At 36.8% G+C, this 21,474-nt stretch overlaps 1 protein-coding gene across 8 annotated transcripts in view; it reads right to left on the reverse strand.

Annotated features, from left to right (window-relative positions):
- Positions 1–21,474, reverse strand: part of LOC127979353 (collagen alpha-1(XVI) chain) — a 64,539-nt gene that overhangs the window by 19,024 nt on the left and 24,041 nt on the right. For 2 of the 8 annotated variants that reach the window (XM_052584729.1, XM_052584727.1), the window contains exons 9-43: positions 19,586–19,618; positions 17,161–17,217; positions 16,716–16,751; positions 15,997–16,041; positions 15,818–15,856; positions 15,662–15,724; positions 14,880–14,924; positions 14,650–14,745; positions 13,460–13,498; positions 13,277–13,321; positions 12,983–13,018; positions 12,496–12,621; positions 11,707–11,742; positions 10,549–10,584; positions 10,339–10,449; positions 9,916–9,960; positions 9,384–9,419; positions 9,220–9,264; positions 8,491–8,532; positions 8,281–8,412; positions 8,105–8,140; positions 7,923–8,030; positions 7,529–7,651; positions 7,155–7,208; positions 7,023–7,064; positions 6,858–6,893; positions 6,095–6,148; positions 5,930–5,998; positions 5,577–5,630; positions 5,104–5,130; positions 3,987–4,043; positions 3,796–3,837; positions 3,514–3,585; positions 2,531–2,584; positions 846–887 (exon numbers count right to left, since the gene is read on the reverse strand). In XM_052584729.1, coding sequence (XP_052440689.1) covers positions 846–887; positions 2,531–2,584; positions 3,514–3,585; positions 3,796–3,837; positions 3,987–4,043; positions 5,104–5,130; positions 5,577–5,630; positions 5,930–5,998; positions 6,095–6,148; positions 6,858–6,893; positions 7,023–7,064; positions 7,155–7,208; positions 7,529–7,651; positions 7,923–8,030; positions 8,105–8,140; positions 8,281–8,412; positions 8,491–8,532; positions 9,220–9,264; positions 9,384–9,419; positions 9,916–9,960; positions 10,339–10,449; positions 10,549–10,584; positions 11,707–11,742; positions 12,496–12,621; positions 12,983–13,018; positions 13,277–13,321; positions 13,460–13,498; positions 14,650–14,745; positions 14,880–14,924; positions 15,662–15,724; positions 15,818–15,856; positions 15,997–16,041; positions 16,716–16,751; positions 17,161–17,217; positions 19,586–19,618 — 2,013 coding nt within the window. Of the gene's footprint in view, positions 1–845; positions 888–2,530; positions 2,585–3,513; positions 3,586–3,795; positions 3,838–3,986; positions 4,044–5,103; positions 5,131–5,576; positions 5,631–5,929; positions 5,999–6,094; positions 6,149–6,857; positions 6,894–7,022; positions 7,065–7,154; positions 7,209–7,528; positions 7,652–7,922; positions 8,031–8,104; positions 8,141–8,280; positions 8,413–8,490; positions 8,533–9,219; positions 9,265–9,383; positions 9,420–9,915; positions 9,961–10,338; positions 10,450–10,548; positions 10,585–11,706; positions 11,743–12,495; positions 12,622–12,982; positions 13,019–13,276; positions 13,322–13,459; positions 13,499–14,649; positions 14,746–14,879; positions 14,925–15,661; positions 15,725–15,817; positions 15,857–15,996; positions 16,042–16,715; positions 16,752–17,160; positions 17,218–17,736; positions 17,841–19,585; positions 19,619–21,474 lie in introns of those variants that run through there. The other 6 variants (XM_052584728.1, XM_052584730.1, XM_052584733.1 and 3 more) reach the window with 4 other exon arrangements.

Below are 21,474 nucleotides of genomic sequence, written 5' to 3' on the forward strand. Positions count from 1 at the left end.
GGTCAGTAAGAATTTATTTATTTTTAAAATATTTTTTATTTCGCATAAATTTAGCAAAATATTTTTATTTAGCATGAATGCGTTATTGTTTCCACAAAAATATCAAGCAGCACAATTGTTATCGCTGATAATAATAAGAAATGCTTCTTCTGCACCAAATTAATATATTAGAATGATTTCTGAAGCATCATGTGACAATGAAGACTGGAGCAATGGCTGCTGGCTGCTGAAAATTCAGCTTTGGAATTAATTATGTTTTCAAATTTTATTTAAGTAAAAAAAAAATATATATTTCTTTTATGTAATATTTTAAAACATGTCATTTTACTGCATTTTTGATCAAATAAATGCAACACTGTTTAGCATTTGAGACTACAAATTCTTATCAATCCCAAACTTTTGAATGATAGTTTGAATAAATAAATATATTTTTAATAGATTTGCCATGTAAGAATCATAAACTATGTATATACATTAATATGGGTATATACTGTATGTATATGAAATGTGTCAGGTACTCGATTTTATGCAATATGCAACAGTGGGTTTCCTGCTCTATCTCTCTATCCACCACGGGGTTCTTGGCCTCAAAAAGACCCCGCACTAAAAATTCCATCTTCCAAATGAAAATGCATGCATTGCATAGATGACTTGCTGTTGTACGTGTACAATATTGGCGGCAGAATAGAAAAATGAACATTTATTCACATCAATGCTAATGTGTATGTTTCTGTATGCATTGTATTACCAGATAATACCAGTGTTCCCTCGCACATGCATACTAATAATGTCATAGAGAGAGAGATAAGCTGAACACATGCAGTTAATACAGACACGTTGCTTACCTTGTCTGTGGAAGCTGAATCCTGAGGCAGAAAAACTGGAGGCTGAAGATGGAGGAGACAGTCAGACATATTGACTGCATCAAAAACTCTTTTTCTCTTCACAACAACTTAATGATTACCAACAGAAGTTCAGAAGAAAGTGACAATGGTGACACAAAGCAATGTAGTAAACTAAAAGTTATTTTAAAAAGCACTGCTTTGAAAGTAAAGTTATGATCTCATTATGTCACGAATAACAAAAATCTCATTTAAATAATGGAACTATTTTGCATGAAATTATTCAGAAAAAAACTCCTGAATTTAACATGATAAATGATTTCACGTTATGCTACAATTAGTTATTGTGCTGTCATTTCAAAACAGTGTACTGACTAATTGCATCCATAAACATGTAAATTAAAATATAATAAATTACGGTTAAAAATATTGTGCTGTTACTTTCAAACCCTACTTTAAAAAGCATTCGTTTCAGAGCACAAAAGACTTTCAGAAGGATAAAAAATGTAAAACATAAATAAATACTTAATCATTCACCACCCACAATGTGATATGAAACCCTAACGAGTAATGTAACGAGTGCCCAGAGTATTTTAAAGCATTTTTAAAAATTCAACTCAAATTCCATTTAAACTCAAACCAAAATATTTTTATATGCACTTGGCCCTTTTTGTATAGAGGCCTGAAATATTACTCTAACTACGGTTAAAGCAGAGAACTTGACCGAATATGAAAGCGGCTCTCAGATGATCTTAAAGGAAGATACTGATGTGCTTCAAGTACATCATTTCCTCTCACTACTGGCTGGTTTGGGCTCTTCACATCTCAGTAAAGTGGGATCATTCCACCTTACGCCATCTAATTAATCTACTGTTATTATGGTTTTAATATGGAAATTGGTCACCATTTGCACTTTTAGTTTTTTAAAAGAACCCTTTTAATTTCCTAATGTTATTCGTAACTTATTTAATTGAACTATTTAGTGTTTTTGGCGCTTTAGAACATATTTTGTGTATTAATAAACTAGCTTTGGGATTAAGAAGTTCACGGGATCTGTTTATTCGAAAGTCGGTGAACGAGAGTTAAAAGAATAACATGGTTTAGATCTGATTGTGCTCTGGAAGAACTCGGTGGTCGGAGTCTGCTGATAGAAGTGGAGCAAAGCGGCCCGGGACTGAAGTCCAGCCAAATTTCCGCTGCAGGCTGGAAGCCCGGAGCTCTGATTTCAGGATGGGCCTTTAGCCAGCTGAGAAAATATGCGTGCGGAGAGACGGGGCCATTAATGCCAAAATCCTACTTTCAACCAACGATCTAATGGCTCTTTCTGTACGGAACATCACTCACAGTAATGGCCGCCCTAACCGTAACTCAACACAATGGCAGTGTTTACCATCACACAAAGCCTCGGAGACTGTGAGTTAACTCTGAAAGGGTAATAGGACCTTGGCGGCCATAAAGGACAAAAGAGATGCCTCACGGAACGCTGAGACAAGATCCTTGCGTGCTTACTGGTTCCTTTTAGTGTTATAAAAAAGTTGCTGTTGTCTTCGTGAATCACCTCCGTCTCCCCGCACCACGTTAAAGGAGGCCCGACCCGCTCCCCTTCTAACACAGAAGTCGGCCAACTGGGCTCCTTGCTCTGAGTTTATATACTGTAATAAAGCTCCTCCCCCTGTCTGGTTACTCACTGCTTGGCCGGGTGGACCCGGTTTCCCTGGTATGCCATCGTTGCCAGGGATACCCTGTAAGAAGGAACTGAGGTTGAATCGATTCAGGCTCTGGCCACAATCTGGACACCTCCTTCTCCAGCGGGGCAGAGGGAAAGTAGCCAAAGCCCTGGACCCTCTCCTGGTTTGTGTTCCAGCTCGGAGTAGACATTTAAATCTTTTCCTTGCCTTTCTCTGTCTATTTTAATTTTTTTTTTTTTATCTCAGCTCTTCTGAGGCTTGGGAAATCAACACAACACCAGGTTAAAGACCACTCAGTGCTCACGGTGAGATCATACAGAAGGAAATCTGCCAGTTTATCAGGGTGATTTAAATGATGATGGGCTTAAATACCATCATAGTTCCCATTGTGTATTTAAAACATAACTTATAAAGATATCAAATGGACTTGAATGAAATACAGCGACCTCACAGTGAGCTTCTGGATGGTTTTTAAAAAAGAAAAAAGCAGCATGATCCCCAACTACTTATTCAATTAATGTATTAAGATTACATTTAATTCATATTTTTGCGCAGTATTAATGCTTTAGATTTACAATCTACATTAAAATGTACATTTACTTTACATTAACTTTTAAAAGCGCAGGCATTAACAAAGCACATCCCACTGCACTATCCAAAAATCCCAGAAGCCCCTTTAAAGCGTGCACATTTAACAGCAATCTTTTTAATATAGCGCTCTTTTACAAACTAATTTACAATTGCATGACATTACATTTACATTACATTACATTTAATTGATGGCAGCTTTATGTATTAAAGATTATTTGACATATGTTTTAAATGTAAACATTATTGGTGCATTATTATAAAATATGCTTTAGTTCAAGCCCAGAGTTACCCATGCAGGCCTTCCCGATTCAGAAGAACCACAAAGAGAGCAGGATGGAGGAACAGAGAGAAAAAGCAGAGGTACAACCTGATGCCATCTGTTTCATACTCACCTGTGGGCCGGGGATTCCTGTAAAGCCTTGGGGCCCTGGGGGACCTGGAGGGCCTGGTGGTCCAGGAGGCCCCTAATGCATATTAAGGACATTGGTAAAGTCAGAAGATGGTCATTCATTACTCATTAAAAGAGTCACAATCACTCTCAGATTTCTTTTTTATGTCTCTATAAGTACAGTGTGGCACCGAAACCCTATTGCAATTGTTATGTTATTAGTTTTTTATTTTATTTTTAATTTAAGCAGCAGAAGAGAGATAAAGAGTGAAAAGGGATGTGAGACCTGAGGACCAGGCTGCCACCTGCTCTCACCACCTGGGACCCCCTGCAAGAAAAGAGTAATCAAATGCAGCACTGTGAATCACATCACATTTAAAAGGTTGTGTTTAATAGCCCAAATTCTTTGAGTGTTTATGTGTCAGAGTGTGCTAATGTTCTCCTGATTATCAACAATGAAATAAAGCATTAGCTCACAGGTCCGCCAGCTCCAGAGAACATGTTATTCAAACAGTTGCACTCTCCTGGTTCACCCTATGATGCAAAAAAAAAAAAAAAAAAAAAAATGTATGTTTTTTATGTTGCAAGGAGTTTCCTTATTGGAACAAATTATTTGTTTAAATTAAATATATTAAATTTACACAAAAGAGAGCATAACAACTCAGCAAAACTAAGATATAGAACATTTCTGAATATGATACAGAATGTATTTGTTTCTAATAACCATTTTTTCGTTTTTGACAATAACTAAATAACCTTTTAGACTACAAAAAATAAATAAGCATTATATTTTTATTATTAATAAATGAATGCATAGTAATGTATTAAAATAAAATAGTTATAATATAACGCTCTAATGTAATGACATTTGACAATGGAGAAGTATAAATAGCTAAAAAAAATCAATCGTTTTTTTAGTATTATTATGCTGTTAAACTAAATTGAAATAATATGTGTGTGTGGACCATGGGTATTGTAGTTAACCAAAAATGAAACTAAAAAAAAAAAAAAATATATATATATATATATATATATATACACACACACACACACACACACACACACGCACACACACACACACACACACACAAGCATGTTACATTGTGTCTGATGTAGAATTCTATCCTGGCACTCAACAGGAATGACAGAGCACTTCATCACACTTAGGAAGAATATGCATCATTTGATATCAGCTGCCGCTTTCCTCTGTGTTTAGACAAATTAGTCAGGGAGACAACAGAGGACATTAAAGAATGAAGCATTTCCAGGGCTTTTCTATCGAGGTCTCCCTCACACACACTTCCTTTCTCTTTGATACTCTGTGATGTTGTCACATTACAGATGACAGCTGTTTTATTCACCAATTAATAGCCCTGTTTTAGCTCGAGGGCATTTTTTGACTTTTTCAGCACTGTTGAACTCTTCTGTCAGACTTATGCGTCTGTTTGTGTCTCCAGGGTGGACACATCACAGTACGTACAGACGGTCGCTCTAAACATTACTCCTCCTATTCATCGTTCCCTCCACACACGCATTCTCACAGCTTCGGGGAACTAAGAAATCGCCTCCCCAGCTCACTCATCCAGACACTTACCTTGTCACCCTTAGGCCCAGTGGAACCCTGGAAGACAAGGAGAAACACACACACACACAAAGGCTCAGTTAGACAGTGTTATTGTGTGTAACTCTCCAGGGCCAGCAATAAGAGTGTGGATCAGGGAGGAGCAGCGCCAGGTGACGTGATGCAAGCAGACAATGTGTTGCTGTTAGGGATCCAGGCTCTGTCTGTGGCATTGCTCCTCAAGCTCTCTGCGACAAAGCCTCAAGTAAATAACATCCGATGCGAGAACAGACAATGGTAACTTTGTTTTTTTTAATGAGATGAGCTCTGGCAAGACAACACACTCTCACTGCTTTTGTCTCTGCAGTTTAGGAAAGTTCATTTGATGCCATCTCTAGACGGCAGAGCAATGAACAACGGACAATATGCTTGGGTGAATTTGTTAATGACAGATCGCATGTCTTAATATGGGAATAAGCTAAAGAGTTGAGAAAAGCATGACTTACAGGACTTCCATCCTGACCCGGTATCCCAGGCAATCCTTGTGTACCATCTCTACCCTGTGACGCAGAATATATAAATCATTTAGTGCAAGTGCAAGACAAAAAATAAATAAATAAAAATATGTGTTCACTCATTACACTCCCTATTTTCGATGAATTGAAATAATAAACATGACTATGGATAACAGTATACTTAATATGAAATATGCACTGCATCATTTATTATGCAAAAGACATAATCTACATCCATTATGGCATTCAGATATAAAATGTAATGAATAGAGCAAGAATATAAAAACGGCTGCCCCTATGACTGGGAACAAGATTTTTGTCCATGTTTTATCTCAAGTTCTTACCTGGGGTCCAACTTGTCCCATTCCCATTGGCCCCTGTGGCCCTGGTGGTCCCATTTCTCCCTTTGGACCCTATTGATATCATGAAATACATTGGAACAGCAGTGAGGTTTGATCCATTGTGTCTTTTGGACTGAGGAGTACTGTGTTATTGCATTGGTGATCTACCCTTTGTCCCTCTGGTCCAATTGGCCCTGCGGGTCCTTGACGTCCTTCTGGACCCTGTAAGATATACACATGACGGTTTTCATACTTGGTTTCTATATTGAGGGGGTTGTTTTATTTATTATTTAGATTTGTTATTGTGTATCATATACTACTGTTCAAAAGGGTTAGTAAGATTATTTTTTACTTCTTTTTTTTTTAACCTTTTTATTCAGCAAGAATGCTGTAAATTGATCAAAAGACACAGTAAAGACATTTATAATGTCTTAAGATTAACATAACAAATAAATGCTGTTCTTTTGAACTTTCTATTTACCAATAAGTTCTGAAAAAAAAAAATCCAGCACTATTTCAACAGCGATAATAACAAGAAATGCTTCTTAAGCAGCAAATCAGCATATTATAATGATTTCTGAATGATCACGTGACAATGAAAACTGGAGTAATGATGCTAAAAATTCAGCTTTGCCTTCATAGGGATTAAGTACAATATATTCAAATAGAAAAGTTATTTTAAATTCTAATGGTATTATACAACATGACTGTTTTACTGTATTTTTAACCAAATACATGCATATTGGGCTTCAATTTCAAACTTCAAAAACATTTTAAACTCTATACCGACATGAACTTGTGAACAGTGGTGTATGTACCAGATAAAAGTGGACAAGTAAAAATACGGACAATTCAAAGCGAACAACATCTGCAAATTTGCACACTCAGAGGGCCAAATCCATGTGTGAACACAATACTTTTGTGCACTTACAGCAACTCCGGGAAAACCTCTAGGTCCCTGCTCACCCTGAGTGAGAATATCAAAACATTACAAAGAGCTGTTGCATTTAAATAAATATTTAAATGAACATTTCTCTAAAAAATAGTATTAAATGAAAACTGATTTTCTGAGGGATTACAATAGCTGTTCATTCACCTGCAGTCCTGGAAGGCCAATACCTGAAGGCCCAGCATCGCCCTAATAATAAATAAACATAAGCATCACTCCACAGTCAATCTTATCACTCTCGCACACATGCATGCACATTAGTCAGGTGTGTAACTTTACCTGACTGCCTTTGAGCCCTGGAGGTCCCTGAATACCAGGTGGGCCTGGCCGTCCCTATAGAATAAAGATAATATTGTATGATGTGCCCATTTTACACAAGCAGTTCCATTTTTTTAACTCACATAAGCAACCAAAATATAATGTGAATATTTAATTGATATTTCATATTGTTGATCAATGAATTGATCTGTATTGATATCGATTTATCTTTATAACTCTAGCAATCAGTATTAACCATAGAAGTTAACAGCCCTATTTTATTTTCATTTAGCATCTGCTAAGCCAAAATCACAAGTTCAGTTGCTTAGAAAAGTGAACTTCTCCTCGACAAATTGGAGTTAGGATTTGGTTTGTTTTTACAGAAAAACTCGTACCTGTTTGCCTTCTCGCCCCTCGCCTGGCAAACCTGGCTCTCCTCTCTCTCCCTTGGGTCCTGGTAACCCAATAACATTGCCATTTCCTTCAGGGAGTGATGGGCAGCTGACACACGCATCTCCCTGGCGATGTAGACACAGATGCAATGAGAAAAGACAGAAAGCTTTCAAATTGCAAGTGAGCAGGAATCTAGATGGTCAACCATGCTTATATCTGGTAGTTTTTTGCCTGCAATTTAAACACAGTCATATGTAGATGTAATTTATATATAATAAAAGATGTAATTTATTATATCAACATTATGAATGATTGTTAAACCATCCCATGATGGTGCATAATTTACTGCAATGTAATTAATATATGCCCGCATGATTAATTTTTAATTGCAGTGACCTTTTCTCCTTTTAGTCCATTATGGCCATTCCTGCCTGGTTCTCCTTGAGGTCCTTGGGGTCCAGGAGTCCCATCCACACCTGGGTCTCCTTGTAAACCCTGATCACCCTACAAACATAAAAATCATATTTAATGGCTAGAAAAAACCCTATTGCAGAGTAAAAAAAAAAAAAACACCTTACCTTTTCTCCTTTGAAACCTTGAAGACCTGGTGGCCCCTGTTGAGACATCCATTTTGAAAACAAGGTCAGTGTGTTTTGGGCTCCTCAGATGAAACATTTATACACTGATACACTAGAAGCAACACACCACTCTTGGCTTCTCTTATATAAAGTGATCAGAAAATAGTCAGGCTTACCTGTTTGCCCTCTACTCCTTCTCCTGGTGGGCCTGGAGGTCCTGGAAGGCCACGTTCCCCTGTGATCTTTATCGTAGATGGGCCACTTCCAAACTCAGAGCTTGTGCCTTGGCACACGCCACATGATTCTCCCTTAAATAAAAGGCACATTAAAGACATCCACGGTTTCAGTGAATTAGAGAAAAGTACGGAGTGAAAACATTCACTTACCTTTTCACCTTTTGGACCAGTTGCCCCTATACCAGGAACACCCTGTTAAAAAATGACACCACTGGTGAAAATGCACTCTGTCTGTCTGTATATATATATATATATATATATATATATATATATATATATATATTATTTTTTTTTTTTAAACCTGACAGTTTCCTGGCAGTTCACACTAAATTCAGTTAGACATTCGGTCCCACTTTATATTAGGTGGCCTTAACTACTATGTACTTACATAAAAAAAATAAGTACAATGTACTTATTGTGTTCATATTGTATTGTAAAACACTTTTGCTGCTATTGAGGTGGGATAGGGGTAAGGTTAGGGAGAGGGTTGGAGGTATGGGTAAGTTTAAGGGTGGGTTAAGGTGTAAAGTATGGGTCAACAGTGTAATTATAAATGTAATTACAGAAATTAAATACAGATGTAATTACATGTAGTTTATATATATATATATATATATATATATATATATATATATATATATATATATATATATATATATATATATATAAGTACAATGTAAAAACGTGTATGTACACAATAAGTACATTGTACTAAATTATTAATTAAAATGTAAGTACATAGTAGTTAAGGCCACTTAATATAAAGTGGGTCCAGACATTCTTATTATTATCATTATATTTGCCTCTCAACTGTGGTATTTGTGTGTCTCCTGGTGCTGTGAGGTTGCAATCAGAATAACAAGAGTTGAGCTTAATCACCTTCTCTCCTTTATTTCCACTTGATCCTTTTGGACCAGGTTTGCCCTAAAAAACATCAGCATTTGCACATCAATCTAATGCTGAGGTCAGTCATGAATCACAGATGCAAGTTAAAAACTCAAATAATATACAAGAATAATGATAATAAAAAAATGATTGCTTACAGTTTTCCCATCGTTTCCTTTGCTGCCTGCATTACCCTATAACCAGATATGTTTTACACATGAATGTACAATGTATATACACACACACACACACTAGAGACATCCACAGTGGCAACAAAAAGTATTGGACACATAAGACACACTTAAAATGGCATTGAAAAAATGCACTCTAACTTTTCTCAGAGATAACTTTTAGCAATTACTTTTAACCATCTAGTCCCAAGGTCATTTTTAATGGATGTATGAAGTCAGTTTCTATCCACAGAGCTGCCCTAGAGAGCAACTACAGGTGTAGTTCATCACATTAAGTACAGAGGTGTTCCACTAAATTTGACAACCGACTTATTTTTGTGAAATTCTTTGTTTCAATTACCTAAAATAATGACATCCATGAATTTAAGTGTCCAAATACTTTCCAGGGTCACTGAACATGCATATATATATATACCTTTTTATAACAGTGTGTGACCTTAAAACCATTTGAAAATGTAGAAATTCATCATCCTATCGAATACATTTCCATTAGGTTTACCTTTTCCCCTTTTAGTCCAGCAAAGCCACTTGGACCTGGCTCTCCCTGTGCATGCAAATCAAGTAAAAAGAAATAAAAGAAAAAGAAAAGCAGAGCATATCAGTGAATATTCTCTTGTTTAACAGACATGAAATGAAAGCCTTGGCTGCTTAATTCCCCAATCTGTCATTAGAATCATTTTTTAAAAGCATTTGTGCCCGAGGCTTATTTCTGAGCCGAATGTGTATACAGATCAGGGATGTCTGCGGTTATGCATGAGCCAATATATGCATCCCTGCACACTCATACACAACCACTGAAGTGGATATCACAAACTGTTTGCATTGTAATTTACTACACTTCAGGACTTGTGGGAGAAAGCGATGCAGAAGTTTTTAAATGCTGTGTGCTGGATATCAATGTGCATCTCTCCATCACGTTCACCTGCTCTCCTTTCTGCCCAACACCTGGAGCTCCTTTCTCTCCCTTTTGAGCCCGACTCAAAATGCCCGCTGGAATCTCTCCAATGGTAGGGCAACCAGAACACGGTTCACCCTAAGAGAACAAAGTTAATTTTGCTTCAGAACTTCTCCCAGTGTCAAGCAATGCACAAACAGTGTACAGATCTTTCTTGCCAACACTTGGCCGACTCACCTTTTCGCCTCTGGCCCCATCTACTCCTGGCTCTCCCTGTTAATGAATCACAATGCGAAAGACAGTTTGTAAAAATGGCTCAAACCCTAGATGACATTTTTAGTGACTCAGCACTCTTGAATTAAAAAAAAAAAAAAAACTGGCGGTAGTTTAGTCTGGAATACACCGCAGTGTGCTGTAGCTGTCACAACACAGCTGCTGACTTTTAAGAAAAAGCTCTGCAAGAGGAAGCAGCTATTAACATAAAATTAAAAGTCATATTGTGTATTTTGGATTGGTTAATGGTTTTCCAGATACAGATTAAAAAAAGAGCAAAAAACCAAACAAAAAAAACTTCAGTTACTTCCCAGTGCCTTTTGTCCAAAATAAGTTAAAAATGGTCCATTATTTTATTTATTTTTTTATTTTTTTTATCATATGAAGTATTTCTTGATTTAAAAATAAAATGTAAACATTGTTGCATCATATTGTAAACTCTCTTCTTTTTCCAGAAACAAAACAAACTGAAAACTAAGTAGCAACAACGGGTCATTACAGTAGTTTGTGATGTAACAAAGATGAATGGATGACCACATTACGCCCACATGTACATATCAGTGACAGATATTCAGTGTCCTGGCCTGGCCAGTAATAAAATAATGAAGAGGAAGTTGGATACATACTAGCAGTCTGTAGGTTTTTTTTTTTTTAATTTCTCATGTAAAGAGGGTATTTACACTTAAGACTGAAATGTACAGTAGCAAAAACAACCCAATTAATTCTAAGGGTCAGAGAAAGGGTGGAAAATGGTAATGTAAGCTAAATTATGACTACTTTTAGTGAAATAACATCATCATAACATCATAAGTGGACCTCAGGGGAACAAAATAAGATCATAAAAAGAACTACACACACACACATTTTAAAATCTGAGAAAAAAGAAAAAGAAAAAAAAAGTGAAATGTGAAGCTGGCTTCGTGATGTTAAAGTAGCTTTTTTTTTTTTCACCAGATAGAGTGACTAGTAAATGCCTGGTTTATTAGCCATTTAATTTGTATTTTTATAACAGCCCACTTTGTGCTACTATATGTATGGTAGATAATTAATAATTTTACATATGTGTGTGTGTGTTCGTGCTTCTATGCAGTAAGAAACAGTAAGTAAACACTAAAAACGTACCTTCTGTCCTGCTTTGCCATCCAGTCCAGCAAGGCCCTATGTAAATAGAGGCATGCAAGTATCAGAATCAGTCTCTCTAATCATGACACTAACATCATCCTAGCGGACCGCAGCTTCACTGTAAATGTCCCACATTTGCACACTGTCACTTTCTGCATCCCACGCTCTCGCTCTCTGTCCTATAACTACTGTAGGTATGAGGAATAGATTGTGACGGTATTGGAAATCATTACAGAGAAGCGCATTATGGTATGCTGCATAGAATCAGTTTTGTCTGAATTTTTCCCTCTTGCTCTGAAGAAGAGAGAGGAGAAATTTGACTAGGATAAACCGTAGTCATTGAGTCGAATGAAATCTGACACAGAAAGTGGTCTAAACTTTAGTGGGGGGTGCTGGTGGATTTTATGGATGATAGGAGAGACCTGAATGTTCCTGAAGCTATAATGAAGCACGATAGAAGATCTGTTCCAACTGTGAGAGGGTAGTGGTATGGCAACAGCATTTTTCATTCAACACAACAACAGCAGGCGAAAAAAGTTCTCGCTGATTGTTGGCATATTTCATTGAGCTTGGCAAACACAAATATGGCGGGCCAACTGAGGTGAACAGCATTGTCAGCTGGATATTTCGCAATGATTAAGTGTCTACCAGGCACAGATTTGAGTATTGGAAGATAAAAGTAGTTTCAGGATACTACACAGATACATTTAATCAAACATGCTAAACTGTTTTTAGCTTTTTTTGTGATAAACAAGCAGTTTGTGGAGTTGGTTTGGAGAATGAACTCACAGGTGGTCCCTGTTCTCCTTTGCCTGGGGGTCCTGGTTCTCCTTTAGGCCCCTGCTTGCTCTGAACAGCCACAGTATTGCCAGTGGGGTCAAGAGACACCACTGGACATGGTTCACATGAATCTCCCTGAACACGCACACACACACACACACACACACACACAAAAAAAAAAAACATACAATAAATTGTTCCTCTAAAATTGAAAACTGGTTAAAAACTAGCACTCGACTCGGACCCAACCCTATAGTATATAAATAATGCTTAAATACTTAATAATAAAATAACTTTCGTATTATTAGTGAAAGTCATTTGGGTTTGGAACAACATGAGATTAAGCAAATAATGAAACTGTCCCTTTAAAAATAAAATAATTAAAGCAATAACAGTCAAGAATCTGCACTGTGACTTCCTTTGAATTCTGAGGAGACTCATAACAAGCAACAGTTATGTTCATGCAGAATCTGAAACTCAGACTGCTCAGACTTACCTTCTCGCCTTTAGGACCCCAAGGACCTCTCGGACCCTGTCAGTAAAAAAAGCCATGTCATTGGGTATGCATGAAGATTAGAAGCGCAGGAGAAACTCATTGAGTTGCAAATGCTAGTTATGTGCTGATAGCACCAGTGGTAATAAAACTGATTATAGTGCTGATGATAGTAAACACATTTTGTCCCTCACAGTGATCAAGAGAGTGATAGAAAATCAGGATAATTGGCATCTTCTGTCTTAGAAATTCAGCACGTCATCGTTGCACTCTGACATCCCTTTATAGGTCACTTACAGGTTCTCCAGGCTTTCCATCTTCACCATGTATCCCAGAATCCCCCTAGAAATGGAGAGAATGTTATTAGATGTAACACTACACAGCACACACACAAAAGCTAATAGTACATTTTCATTACAGATGAAACACATTTAATAATTCTCTTCACTTTGTGGGTTATAGCAGAAAAACATAACATACTTTCTCTCCTTTAGATCCTGGAGTTCCACCAGGGGGCCCCTGTGAGATAAAAACAATTCTTTAGGAAGTACAAAAAGAGACAAAATAGAACACTAGCACACTCTATAATGCCCAGTATACAATACACTGTGTATGTTGAACACTCCACAGTATGCAACAATAGATGCTTTAACACCATTAGAATACAAAATGTACAGTATATCACATGACATCCAATTGTATGTTAATTATTAATTTATATTATATACATGCCATTGTTCAAAAGGTTGGGGTCGGTGAGATTTTTTATGTGTCTTATGCTCACCAAAGCTGCAATTATTTAATCAAAAACAGTAAAAACTGTAATATTGTGAAACACATTTAGAATTTAAAATAACTGTTTTTTTTATTTTTTTATTTCAGTATTATGTAAAATGTAAATGTATGTAAAACATAACTTATTCCAGTGTGGCAAAGTCGTCAGTCTCAAATGATCCTTCACAAATTATTCTAATATGCTGATTTATTATTACATTTCTTGGTATTACTTTTATTGAAAGTAGCTCTTTAATATTCTTGTGGACACTGTGATACATTTTTTTCATGATTTTTTTTTTGTTGGATTAATGGAAAGTAATATATATATATATATATATATATATATATATATATATATATATATATATTTTTTTTTTTTTTTTTTTATAAATATTTTGTAACATTATTTGTAACAAATTTTACACTGTCAATTTATGCTGAATAAACATTAATTAAAACTTTTGAACACTAGTGTACACCTCAAAGTATCTCAAAATCATATTTATTAGGCTTTTATTAATTTTATTAGACATTTTTATTAAGCATTCATTCATTCATTAATTTTATTAACTATTATTTAATTTTGGTGTACAATATTTTAAGTCAGTCTGATCAAATAATAAGTGACAAAATATAATTTTCAATGAATTGTGATCACTGAAAAAAAAGAAAAAAAGACAGCAACAGTTTTCCTCTGATAAATTTGCAGTTGCAGCTTCAATTTTTTCAGCACTGTTTTTGGACGTTGGCTCTATATTCTAGCCAATAAACTCAAAGACAATACATTAGAGAATGCATCTAAAACCTAACAACTTTAAAATGTATTAAAACCTCAATTTGGAATCTTAAAAAATGGTCTAGAAAGAATGCATTTAAATGAGGAATCTTCCTACTGGTGGTCCTGGCTTTCCAACTCCAGGTGGTCCAGGAGGTCCTGGGCGGCCTGGTTCTCCTGCAAGCCCCTCTGGACCAACTATACCAGGAACTCCCTGTGAATTAATCAACACTGAGAAACACTTGCGATGCACAACACGCACTAAAGATAATGACACCACCAAAACTAGTTCATTTATAGTATCCCAGAAAAACATGAAATAATCCCAAGAGGATTGGTCCGTTTTACCTTTTGTCCTTTAGGGCCCACCACACAAATAGGATTAGCTCGACCCTGTGACAGCCAAGACCGATAAAAGATCATTAGCTTGAGTTCATCTCAAACGCCGGCATTAGCACTATCACACTGCTTATATAGCAACCCTCCAACAGGAATCAAACAAGTCAGTTCACCGATGACTGAAGGCTTAGATAGATAAACAGTTTAAAAGCAAATTCCAAATATCCATTAGTCGGCTCGGCCATATTCACTATCCCCTTAGCATCCTTTGTATACGGAATAGAAAAGATTAAGCATAATGCGACCCGACTATCCATTTAAAAGAATCAATGAGGCTGCATTGATTTGTGGCTCTTTGTTGGCTTATGTAATCTATGCAGCATTAAGAAGATTTAACACCCAAACAGATATCTAATGAGAAGAAAAGGCAGCACTGAGTATATGGGTAAGAGTCTAATGCATAATGCTTTGAGTGCTGTGAATATATGGAGCCACTTTAAACAACATAAAAGGAAAGAGACTCCTGCATCCTTTTAAATTTAAAATGTGTGCACAGAGACATATTATGCATGCTATTCAATTGCTTTTTGAATACACTCCTGCAGCGAGACGATTAAATATATCAACACGTCTGAAGGAGACTCAAGAGGGCACTGGAATATATATATATATATATATATATATATATATATATATATATATATATATATATATATATATATACATATATATATATAAAGTACATAAAGTATGATCATCTTTGACTTGCACATCAAATGCTAGCCACTTACATTTGTGCCTGGATTTCCGGGCAAACCTGTGGCTCCGACTTCTCCTTTCTGTCCTTTGTCGCCCTGAGAATGCGTATGAGAGTGACAGACAGAAATGGAGATAAGCAAGCGGCAAGCTCTAATGCACTTATTAACAGTCATACCATCTTCCTTTACCTTCACTCCTATAGCTTCTCCCCAGTTGGCAGCCAGACCCTGAAACGTACGAGAATGAGAAATGGGTGAATCAATAGCCCGGAATAGTATCAAGATATCCCCTCTGCTTCAGTGAAGCCTGTTGAACACAAATTCGATCGCAAACCTCTCTCTAAGACAAGGGTGGCGCACACACTTACCGACTCTCCCCTCTCTCCTTTTTCCCCTTTAGCACCTTCTAGGCACTGAAACACAGATACAGCATGTCACCAAAGGTTCTAATTCACATTTAAGCTGCAGTAGGTAAGTTTTGTAAAATATAGTTTTTTACATATTTGTTAAACCTGTCATTATGTCCTGACAGTAGAATATGAGACAGATAATCTGTGAAAAAATCAAGCTCCTCTGGCTCCTCTCAGTGGTTCTATTGCCATTTGCAGAAAGTCATCCGCTCCCGGTAAGAAACAACCAATCAGAGCCGAGGTCCGTAACTTTGTTTGTGTTCAAAATTGTATATAATAAGCGAGTACACCATGAATCCATTTTCCAAACCGTGTTTTTGGCTTGTCCTGAATCACTAGGGTACACCTATAATAAGTGTTTATATTCGGACTATTTTAGATTGCTTCGGGGATACCGCGGCGGAGTAACCCAGTACCTTTGTGATTCTTCATAGACATAAACAGAGAGAAGTAGCTCTGGCTACGATGTTCTTCCGCAAGATGCAAGCAGTTCTGTTTATTAACCACTAGAGCGTCAAAAGTTCCCTACCGCAGCTTTAAGTGGAGGCCAAAATATTAGATGAAAGAGGAAACCTGGAAGTGTTTTTTTAAGTATTTATTTTAAAGAGGACAGGTAGTTCAGAACTTCAGATGACCAGTTTAAGGTCATTTTCCAGGCAAAAACCACATTGACTCACTCGTCCAGGAACTCCAGCACCAGTACAGTCCAAACCCTGAGAGGTAAAACAAAATATATTTTTTAACAATTTAAGGAATAATACCACATATAAACATGTGCATTAACATCCCTGACAAACTGTATACAAGCAACAGTCTTGCTTTTTAAATGTTCTGTATCAGCCTCCCTCCCCGCCATCCTCTAGAATCTTAATATCATCTTGAGGCTGGGCTTTTCATTTAAGTTATTAATGTATTAAGAGATTACGCCAATAAAAATGAAACTTTTGAGTAGTCGGCCAAGCTGGATCACTGGCACAGAAGCTAGCTCCTAATGAGGCATTTGTATAAGATGCCAAAATAAACAGCGCTGCAGTCATTTATTCCCAGCAAGCCTGGACTGAGAGTGGGATTTAGCGCACAAACATACTTATTTGGTGTGATTCAGTGTTTGACATTTCTTACCCGTTCTCCCTTCTCTCCTTTGAGGCCTGACTGACCCGCATAGCCCTCCTGAATAACCTGCAATAAAATGAAGAATTCAATGTACTCCATGTATATAGCACAGTGTCATATGAACCCTATGTTGAAAAGACCAGCTTGGATTGAGCCGGTAAGCAAAAAACATTTTTACTGTGCCAAGATTTCAATCTTGTACATGCAAATATGAAACAGAGCATGTGATGTGATAAAAGCACTCATCAACTGTCCGAAAATATCTAGCACTGGACGAAAAAAAACAAACAAACTAATATTTCTGAATGCATTTTGTGCATTAACACTAGTGCATTGATAGCTGCTTCTCATAATGCTCTTGTAAATGTTCCTTCAAAGCATCCTCTGACTTCTGGCCAACCTTTAAACATTCATTCCCAACATGTATCATGGATCCTTGCCAGATTTTTCAAAGACATAAATGCATCTCTTTCCAAGGGCGTGATAACGCAGCACTCATGCACACTCATGCATGCAAATCCTGCTGCCTTCCTACACGGACATTAAACATGCTGCACACACGAAAAGCTGACCGGGAATACCCACACTTGATTCCTCATTGAGCAGTACACAACCTGCGCACTGGAAAACAGAGAAAACCAGGTTGTTCCTATCCATGACATGTCTGCACGATGATTTTTGAAACAGTACTTCGCTCCACTCTTTTTTAAACCAGCTTTTCTTTTGATGTTGTTACATGTGTTGGCCTCCTGGTGGCAGTGCAACATAACATTAATTGGCATGGGAGTGCAGAATCGGGGGCGCGCGCACGAGGACCACGACTGCGTGTCATTTCAGCTTGCCGCAGCCCTCTCACGGGAGACAAAGATCAATAGGAACAGAACACTCCTTACGGCAGTGTTCATCAACGCCTGCTGCAAAGCTATAAGCAAGGGGACACGCAAAGTCAAATACTTATAAATAGCTGTTAGTTTTTAGCGGAAGAGCACAATTAAAACAAAATCCACCACCCGTCGAGTCCTGCTCAGCCAACAGGCGGTTAACGTGCATTGATGTGGTGAGGTAAGAGAGAAGGAGAGGAAGGGGCCCGGCTCTGAGAACGGTTGGCTGACGCGCTGGGCTGATTCATTCTTTCCAGAGGTGCACACAGAAGAAAGCTACATGATGAAAATCAACTCTTTGAGATTTTCACGCACTCGCTCTGTTCGCATGAATGAATGGATTTATGTGCGATCCTATATTCTATTGTTAGAGACCACATCGTTTCAACAGAGTCTTTGTCTATGACCAATTGTGCGCTCAGTGCTGTGGTGGAATATACTGGGTTTAATACAATTTAAGCTCAAACAGCAGCATTAGAGGCATTATATGGCCACATATAATATCAGACATTTTCATTACAAAGCAAACAATCTAGGTTACAGTGAGACACTTACTATATAGTGAATAGGGCTGATCCATAAACATTAAAATAGTCACTGTTCTTTACATATGTGTTTAAAACCTTCAAAATTGTCCCTGTTTACTTCCACAGTTAGTTCCTCATTGCAGTCTTGATTTGTGCTTTTATGTTGTTTCTAGAAAATGGAGGAAGATCAGCTTTTTAATGATTTACAAAATGTGAAATTGATCCCATGACAAAACTGGACACCTGGGGTTGTGTGGTCTTCACAGATGCACAAGGCCCTAAATCCAAATCAGCTTTATGTCTATGTCTAAAATCTATGTGTGCGTGTTCAGCTAATGATTAGATTTTATTTCAGCTTTAGTGGCTAAAAACGTTTCCATCCAACATTGCAATTTTTAATAGTTACGTTTTATTTTAGTTTAATAGTTATAGTTTAACACTGGTTCGCAACAATTTGAGACACGGCCGTTGACCCATTGTTAACTCTGTGAATTAAATGAACACCAAAAAAACAAAAAGAGTCCCACTCACATCCCACTCAAATACTGACATTTTCAGGCTTTGCATTTCATAAAAAAAAAGGTAATAACCTTTTTTTTTCTATGAGTCAAAATATAAGTTGAGTGTTGAGTGGGTGCAGAGAGTGGAAAAGGTGACAAACAGACAAGAGTTTTATGTGGGAAACATGGGTGTTATTCACATATTGTGCTAGAGAATCACATATGCCCACCAAATACAAGTCCCTCTAAATCCAGGTGGTGTAATTTTGCACAATATGCTCTGTTATCAGAAGTAAATGATCTCATGGGTTTGTCAGGGTTAGTGTCAATGTTCTTCCCATTGCAACTCAGCACACAGCAATTTACTTACCAATTACACAGTGAATTTCTACAGCTATTGGGTGAAATCTGCTGGGACCACAATTCTTTTTTGTCATTTTTGAAGCCTTATAATCGGGATTACCTGTTGCTGTTCATGGCAAATATAAATATTTGATTTTATGTTTACTTAATTCAAATAACTTACTTTTTCTGCCAATTCCTTGGATCCAGGAATTTCCTGTAGAACATAAAAAAACTAATAAATGGACAATGTAAGAAATGTTAATGTTATAAACTTAAAAAAGACACAATGAATCCAAAGTAGATACAGATCTAATGCCCATGTTTTCAGCAAACATGAAGATAAATCACATGAGGAATCCTCCTAAATAGGGTCTAGAAATGCCTCTTTACATATTATGCCATCTCTAACTTTGCATGCTTACCTAACAATGTTCTGCTGACTTGTTGTTGGCATATTCAAGTTTTCAAGCTTTATGTAGAATTGTTTGTATTGTCATTTTACAGTTACAGAGTTTTATCAGTATGATCAACAGTGACTTTTAAACTCTTGAAAGAGAGAAAATGGGGAGGAGAACTGGCAGGAACGAAAAGGGGGAAGTGCAGTGAGGAGGGACATGATTTGAAAGAGAACATCGGGGAAAGGCAGAAAAACAAAAGATGTGTAGAGCAGATATGCAAGTAAATCCTCGAGTCATGTCCAAGCAAAGAGAGCAAACACAGAATCGGTAAGGCTAATCAGACTGGAAAGGCAATGAAAAGGAAGGAAAATCATAAAAGCAAGAGTATGACAGAAAAGTGCTCAGTACCAAATCTCCGGTCATACCCGGAGATCCAGGTTAGAAATTGCTGAAAGCACATGCACGCATGCATGCACACAAAATTCTAAAAACAGGGTTCCACAGAGAACACGAAATGGACATGTTGTCCATATAGCTACAGGCTTTCACAGGATGGAAGAGAATTGTGATGACCTGTTCCAAAAACCCTGGTGGAATGAGCACATGAATAATGCAGGAAACTTTGTTTAGCTGCAACCAATTTCTCCCTCCCGGTGAGCTCGACAGAAAAACGGATGTGATGACAGAAGAATGCTGTGCTTTTAAGGGATTTTAATGCGGGGTGGATTAAGGATCTGTGATGGAGGAAGGGGTTAATCCAGAAGTAGACTAATGTTGGCAGCGTCCAACACAGCCTGGAACTCATTACAGTCTGTCGTAAAACACAGACTGCTGTACAAGACAGTAACCTGGGTCAGGGGAAAACATGCAAGCCCTTGTGAATTTTCTTATTTTTTTACATTTTTTTGGCCTGTCTGCGCATATGTATCTTCAACAGATAAATAAAGAAAAGGGACGGAAGTATGACTGTGTCGATCTCACAGCTGTGGAGCCGTCTGATCAAGACTGTATAAGGAAGAATTCCACAAATTTACAAACACATTAACAAAATTACCATAATTTGTGCATGATCTCATGTACACGACACGTCAGCAAAACATGGCAGTTTCTTTATAAGTAATGCAACTGAAAGTATACTGAAGACATATGCTACATAAAAAAAAGAAAAGAAAAAAAGATTTATTTTAAAAAAAGTTAATATATTTTTTTAAATAATCAAAAATATATTTTAATTTTGCATACACTGGAAAATTTAAGTCAGAAGATTTTTTATGAATATAATAAATTAAATAAATTAAATTAAATACATTTAATTTAGACCAAAATAATCATTTATTTGAGAAGAAAAATAACAATTAGACAGTAAGACATTATAAAGATACCTTTCATATAATATATAAATAATTTTTTGTTTAACCCATTTCAATTTTAATTATAAATCAGGGTTTGAATAAATAAATCAGTGTTATTGGGCTAAGAAAAACAAACTTATTTCATTACATATATTTAATGTAAGTTTATTTCTCAAACAAATTCATCTCATTGTAAAGATGTTTGCCTGAAAGTAAAATAACAATAATTTTAAATAATTCATGCAGTGCATAAATTGTGCATTGCTGTCTAAATTCAGGCAATTGCTCAATTTGTCTGGCAAGGTCAAACATTCATTTGT

The sequence above is a fragment of the Carassius gibelio genome, chromosome B19, assembly GCF_023724105.1.
Source record: "Carassius gibelio isolate Cgi1373 ecotype wild population from Czech Republic chromosome B19, carGib1.2-hapl.c, whole genome shotgun sequence".
Classification (NCBI taxonomy): Eukaryota; Metazoa; Chordata; class Actinopteri; order Cypriniformes; family Cyprinidae; genus Carassius; species Carassius gibelio.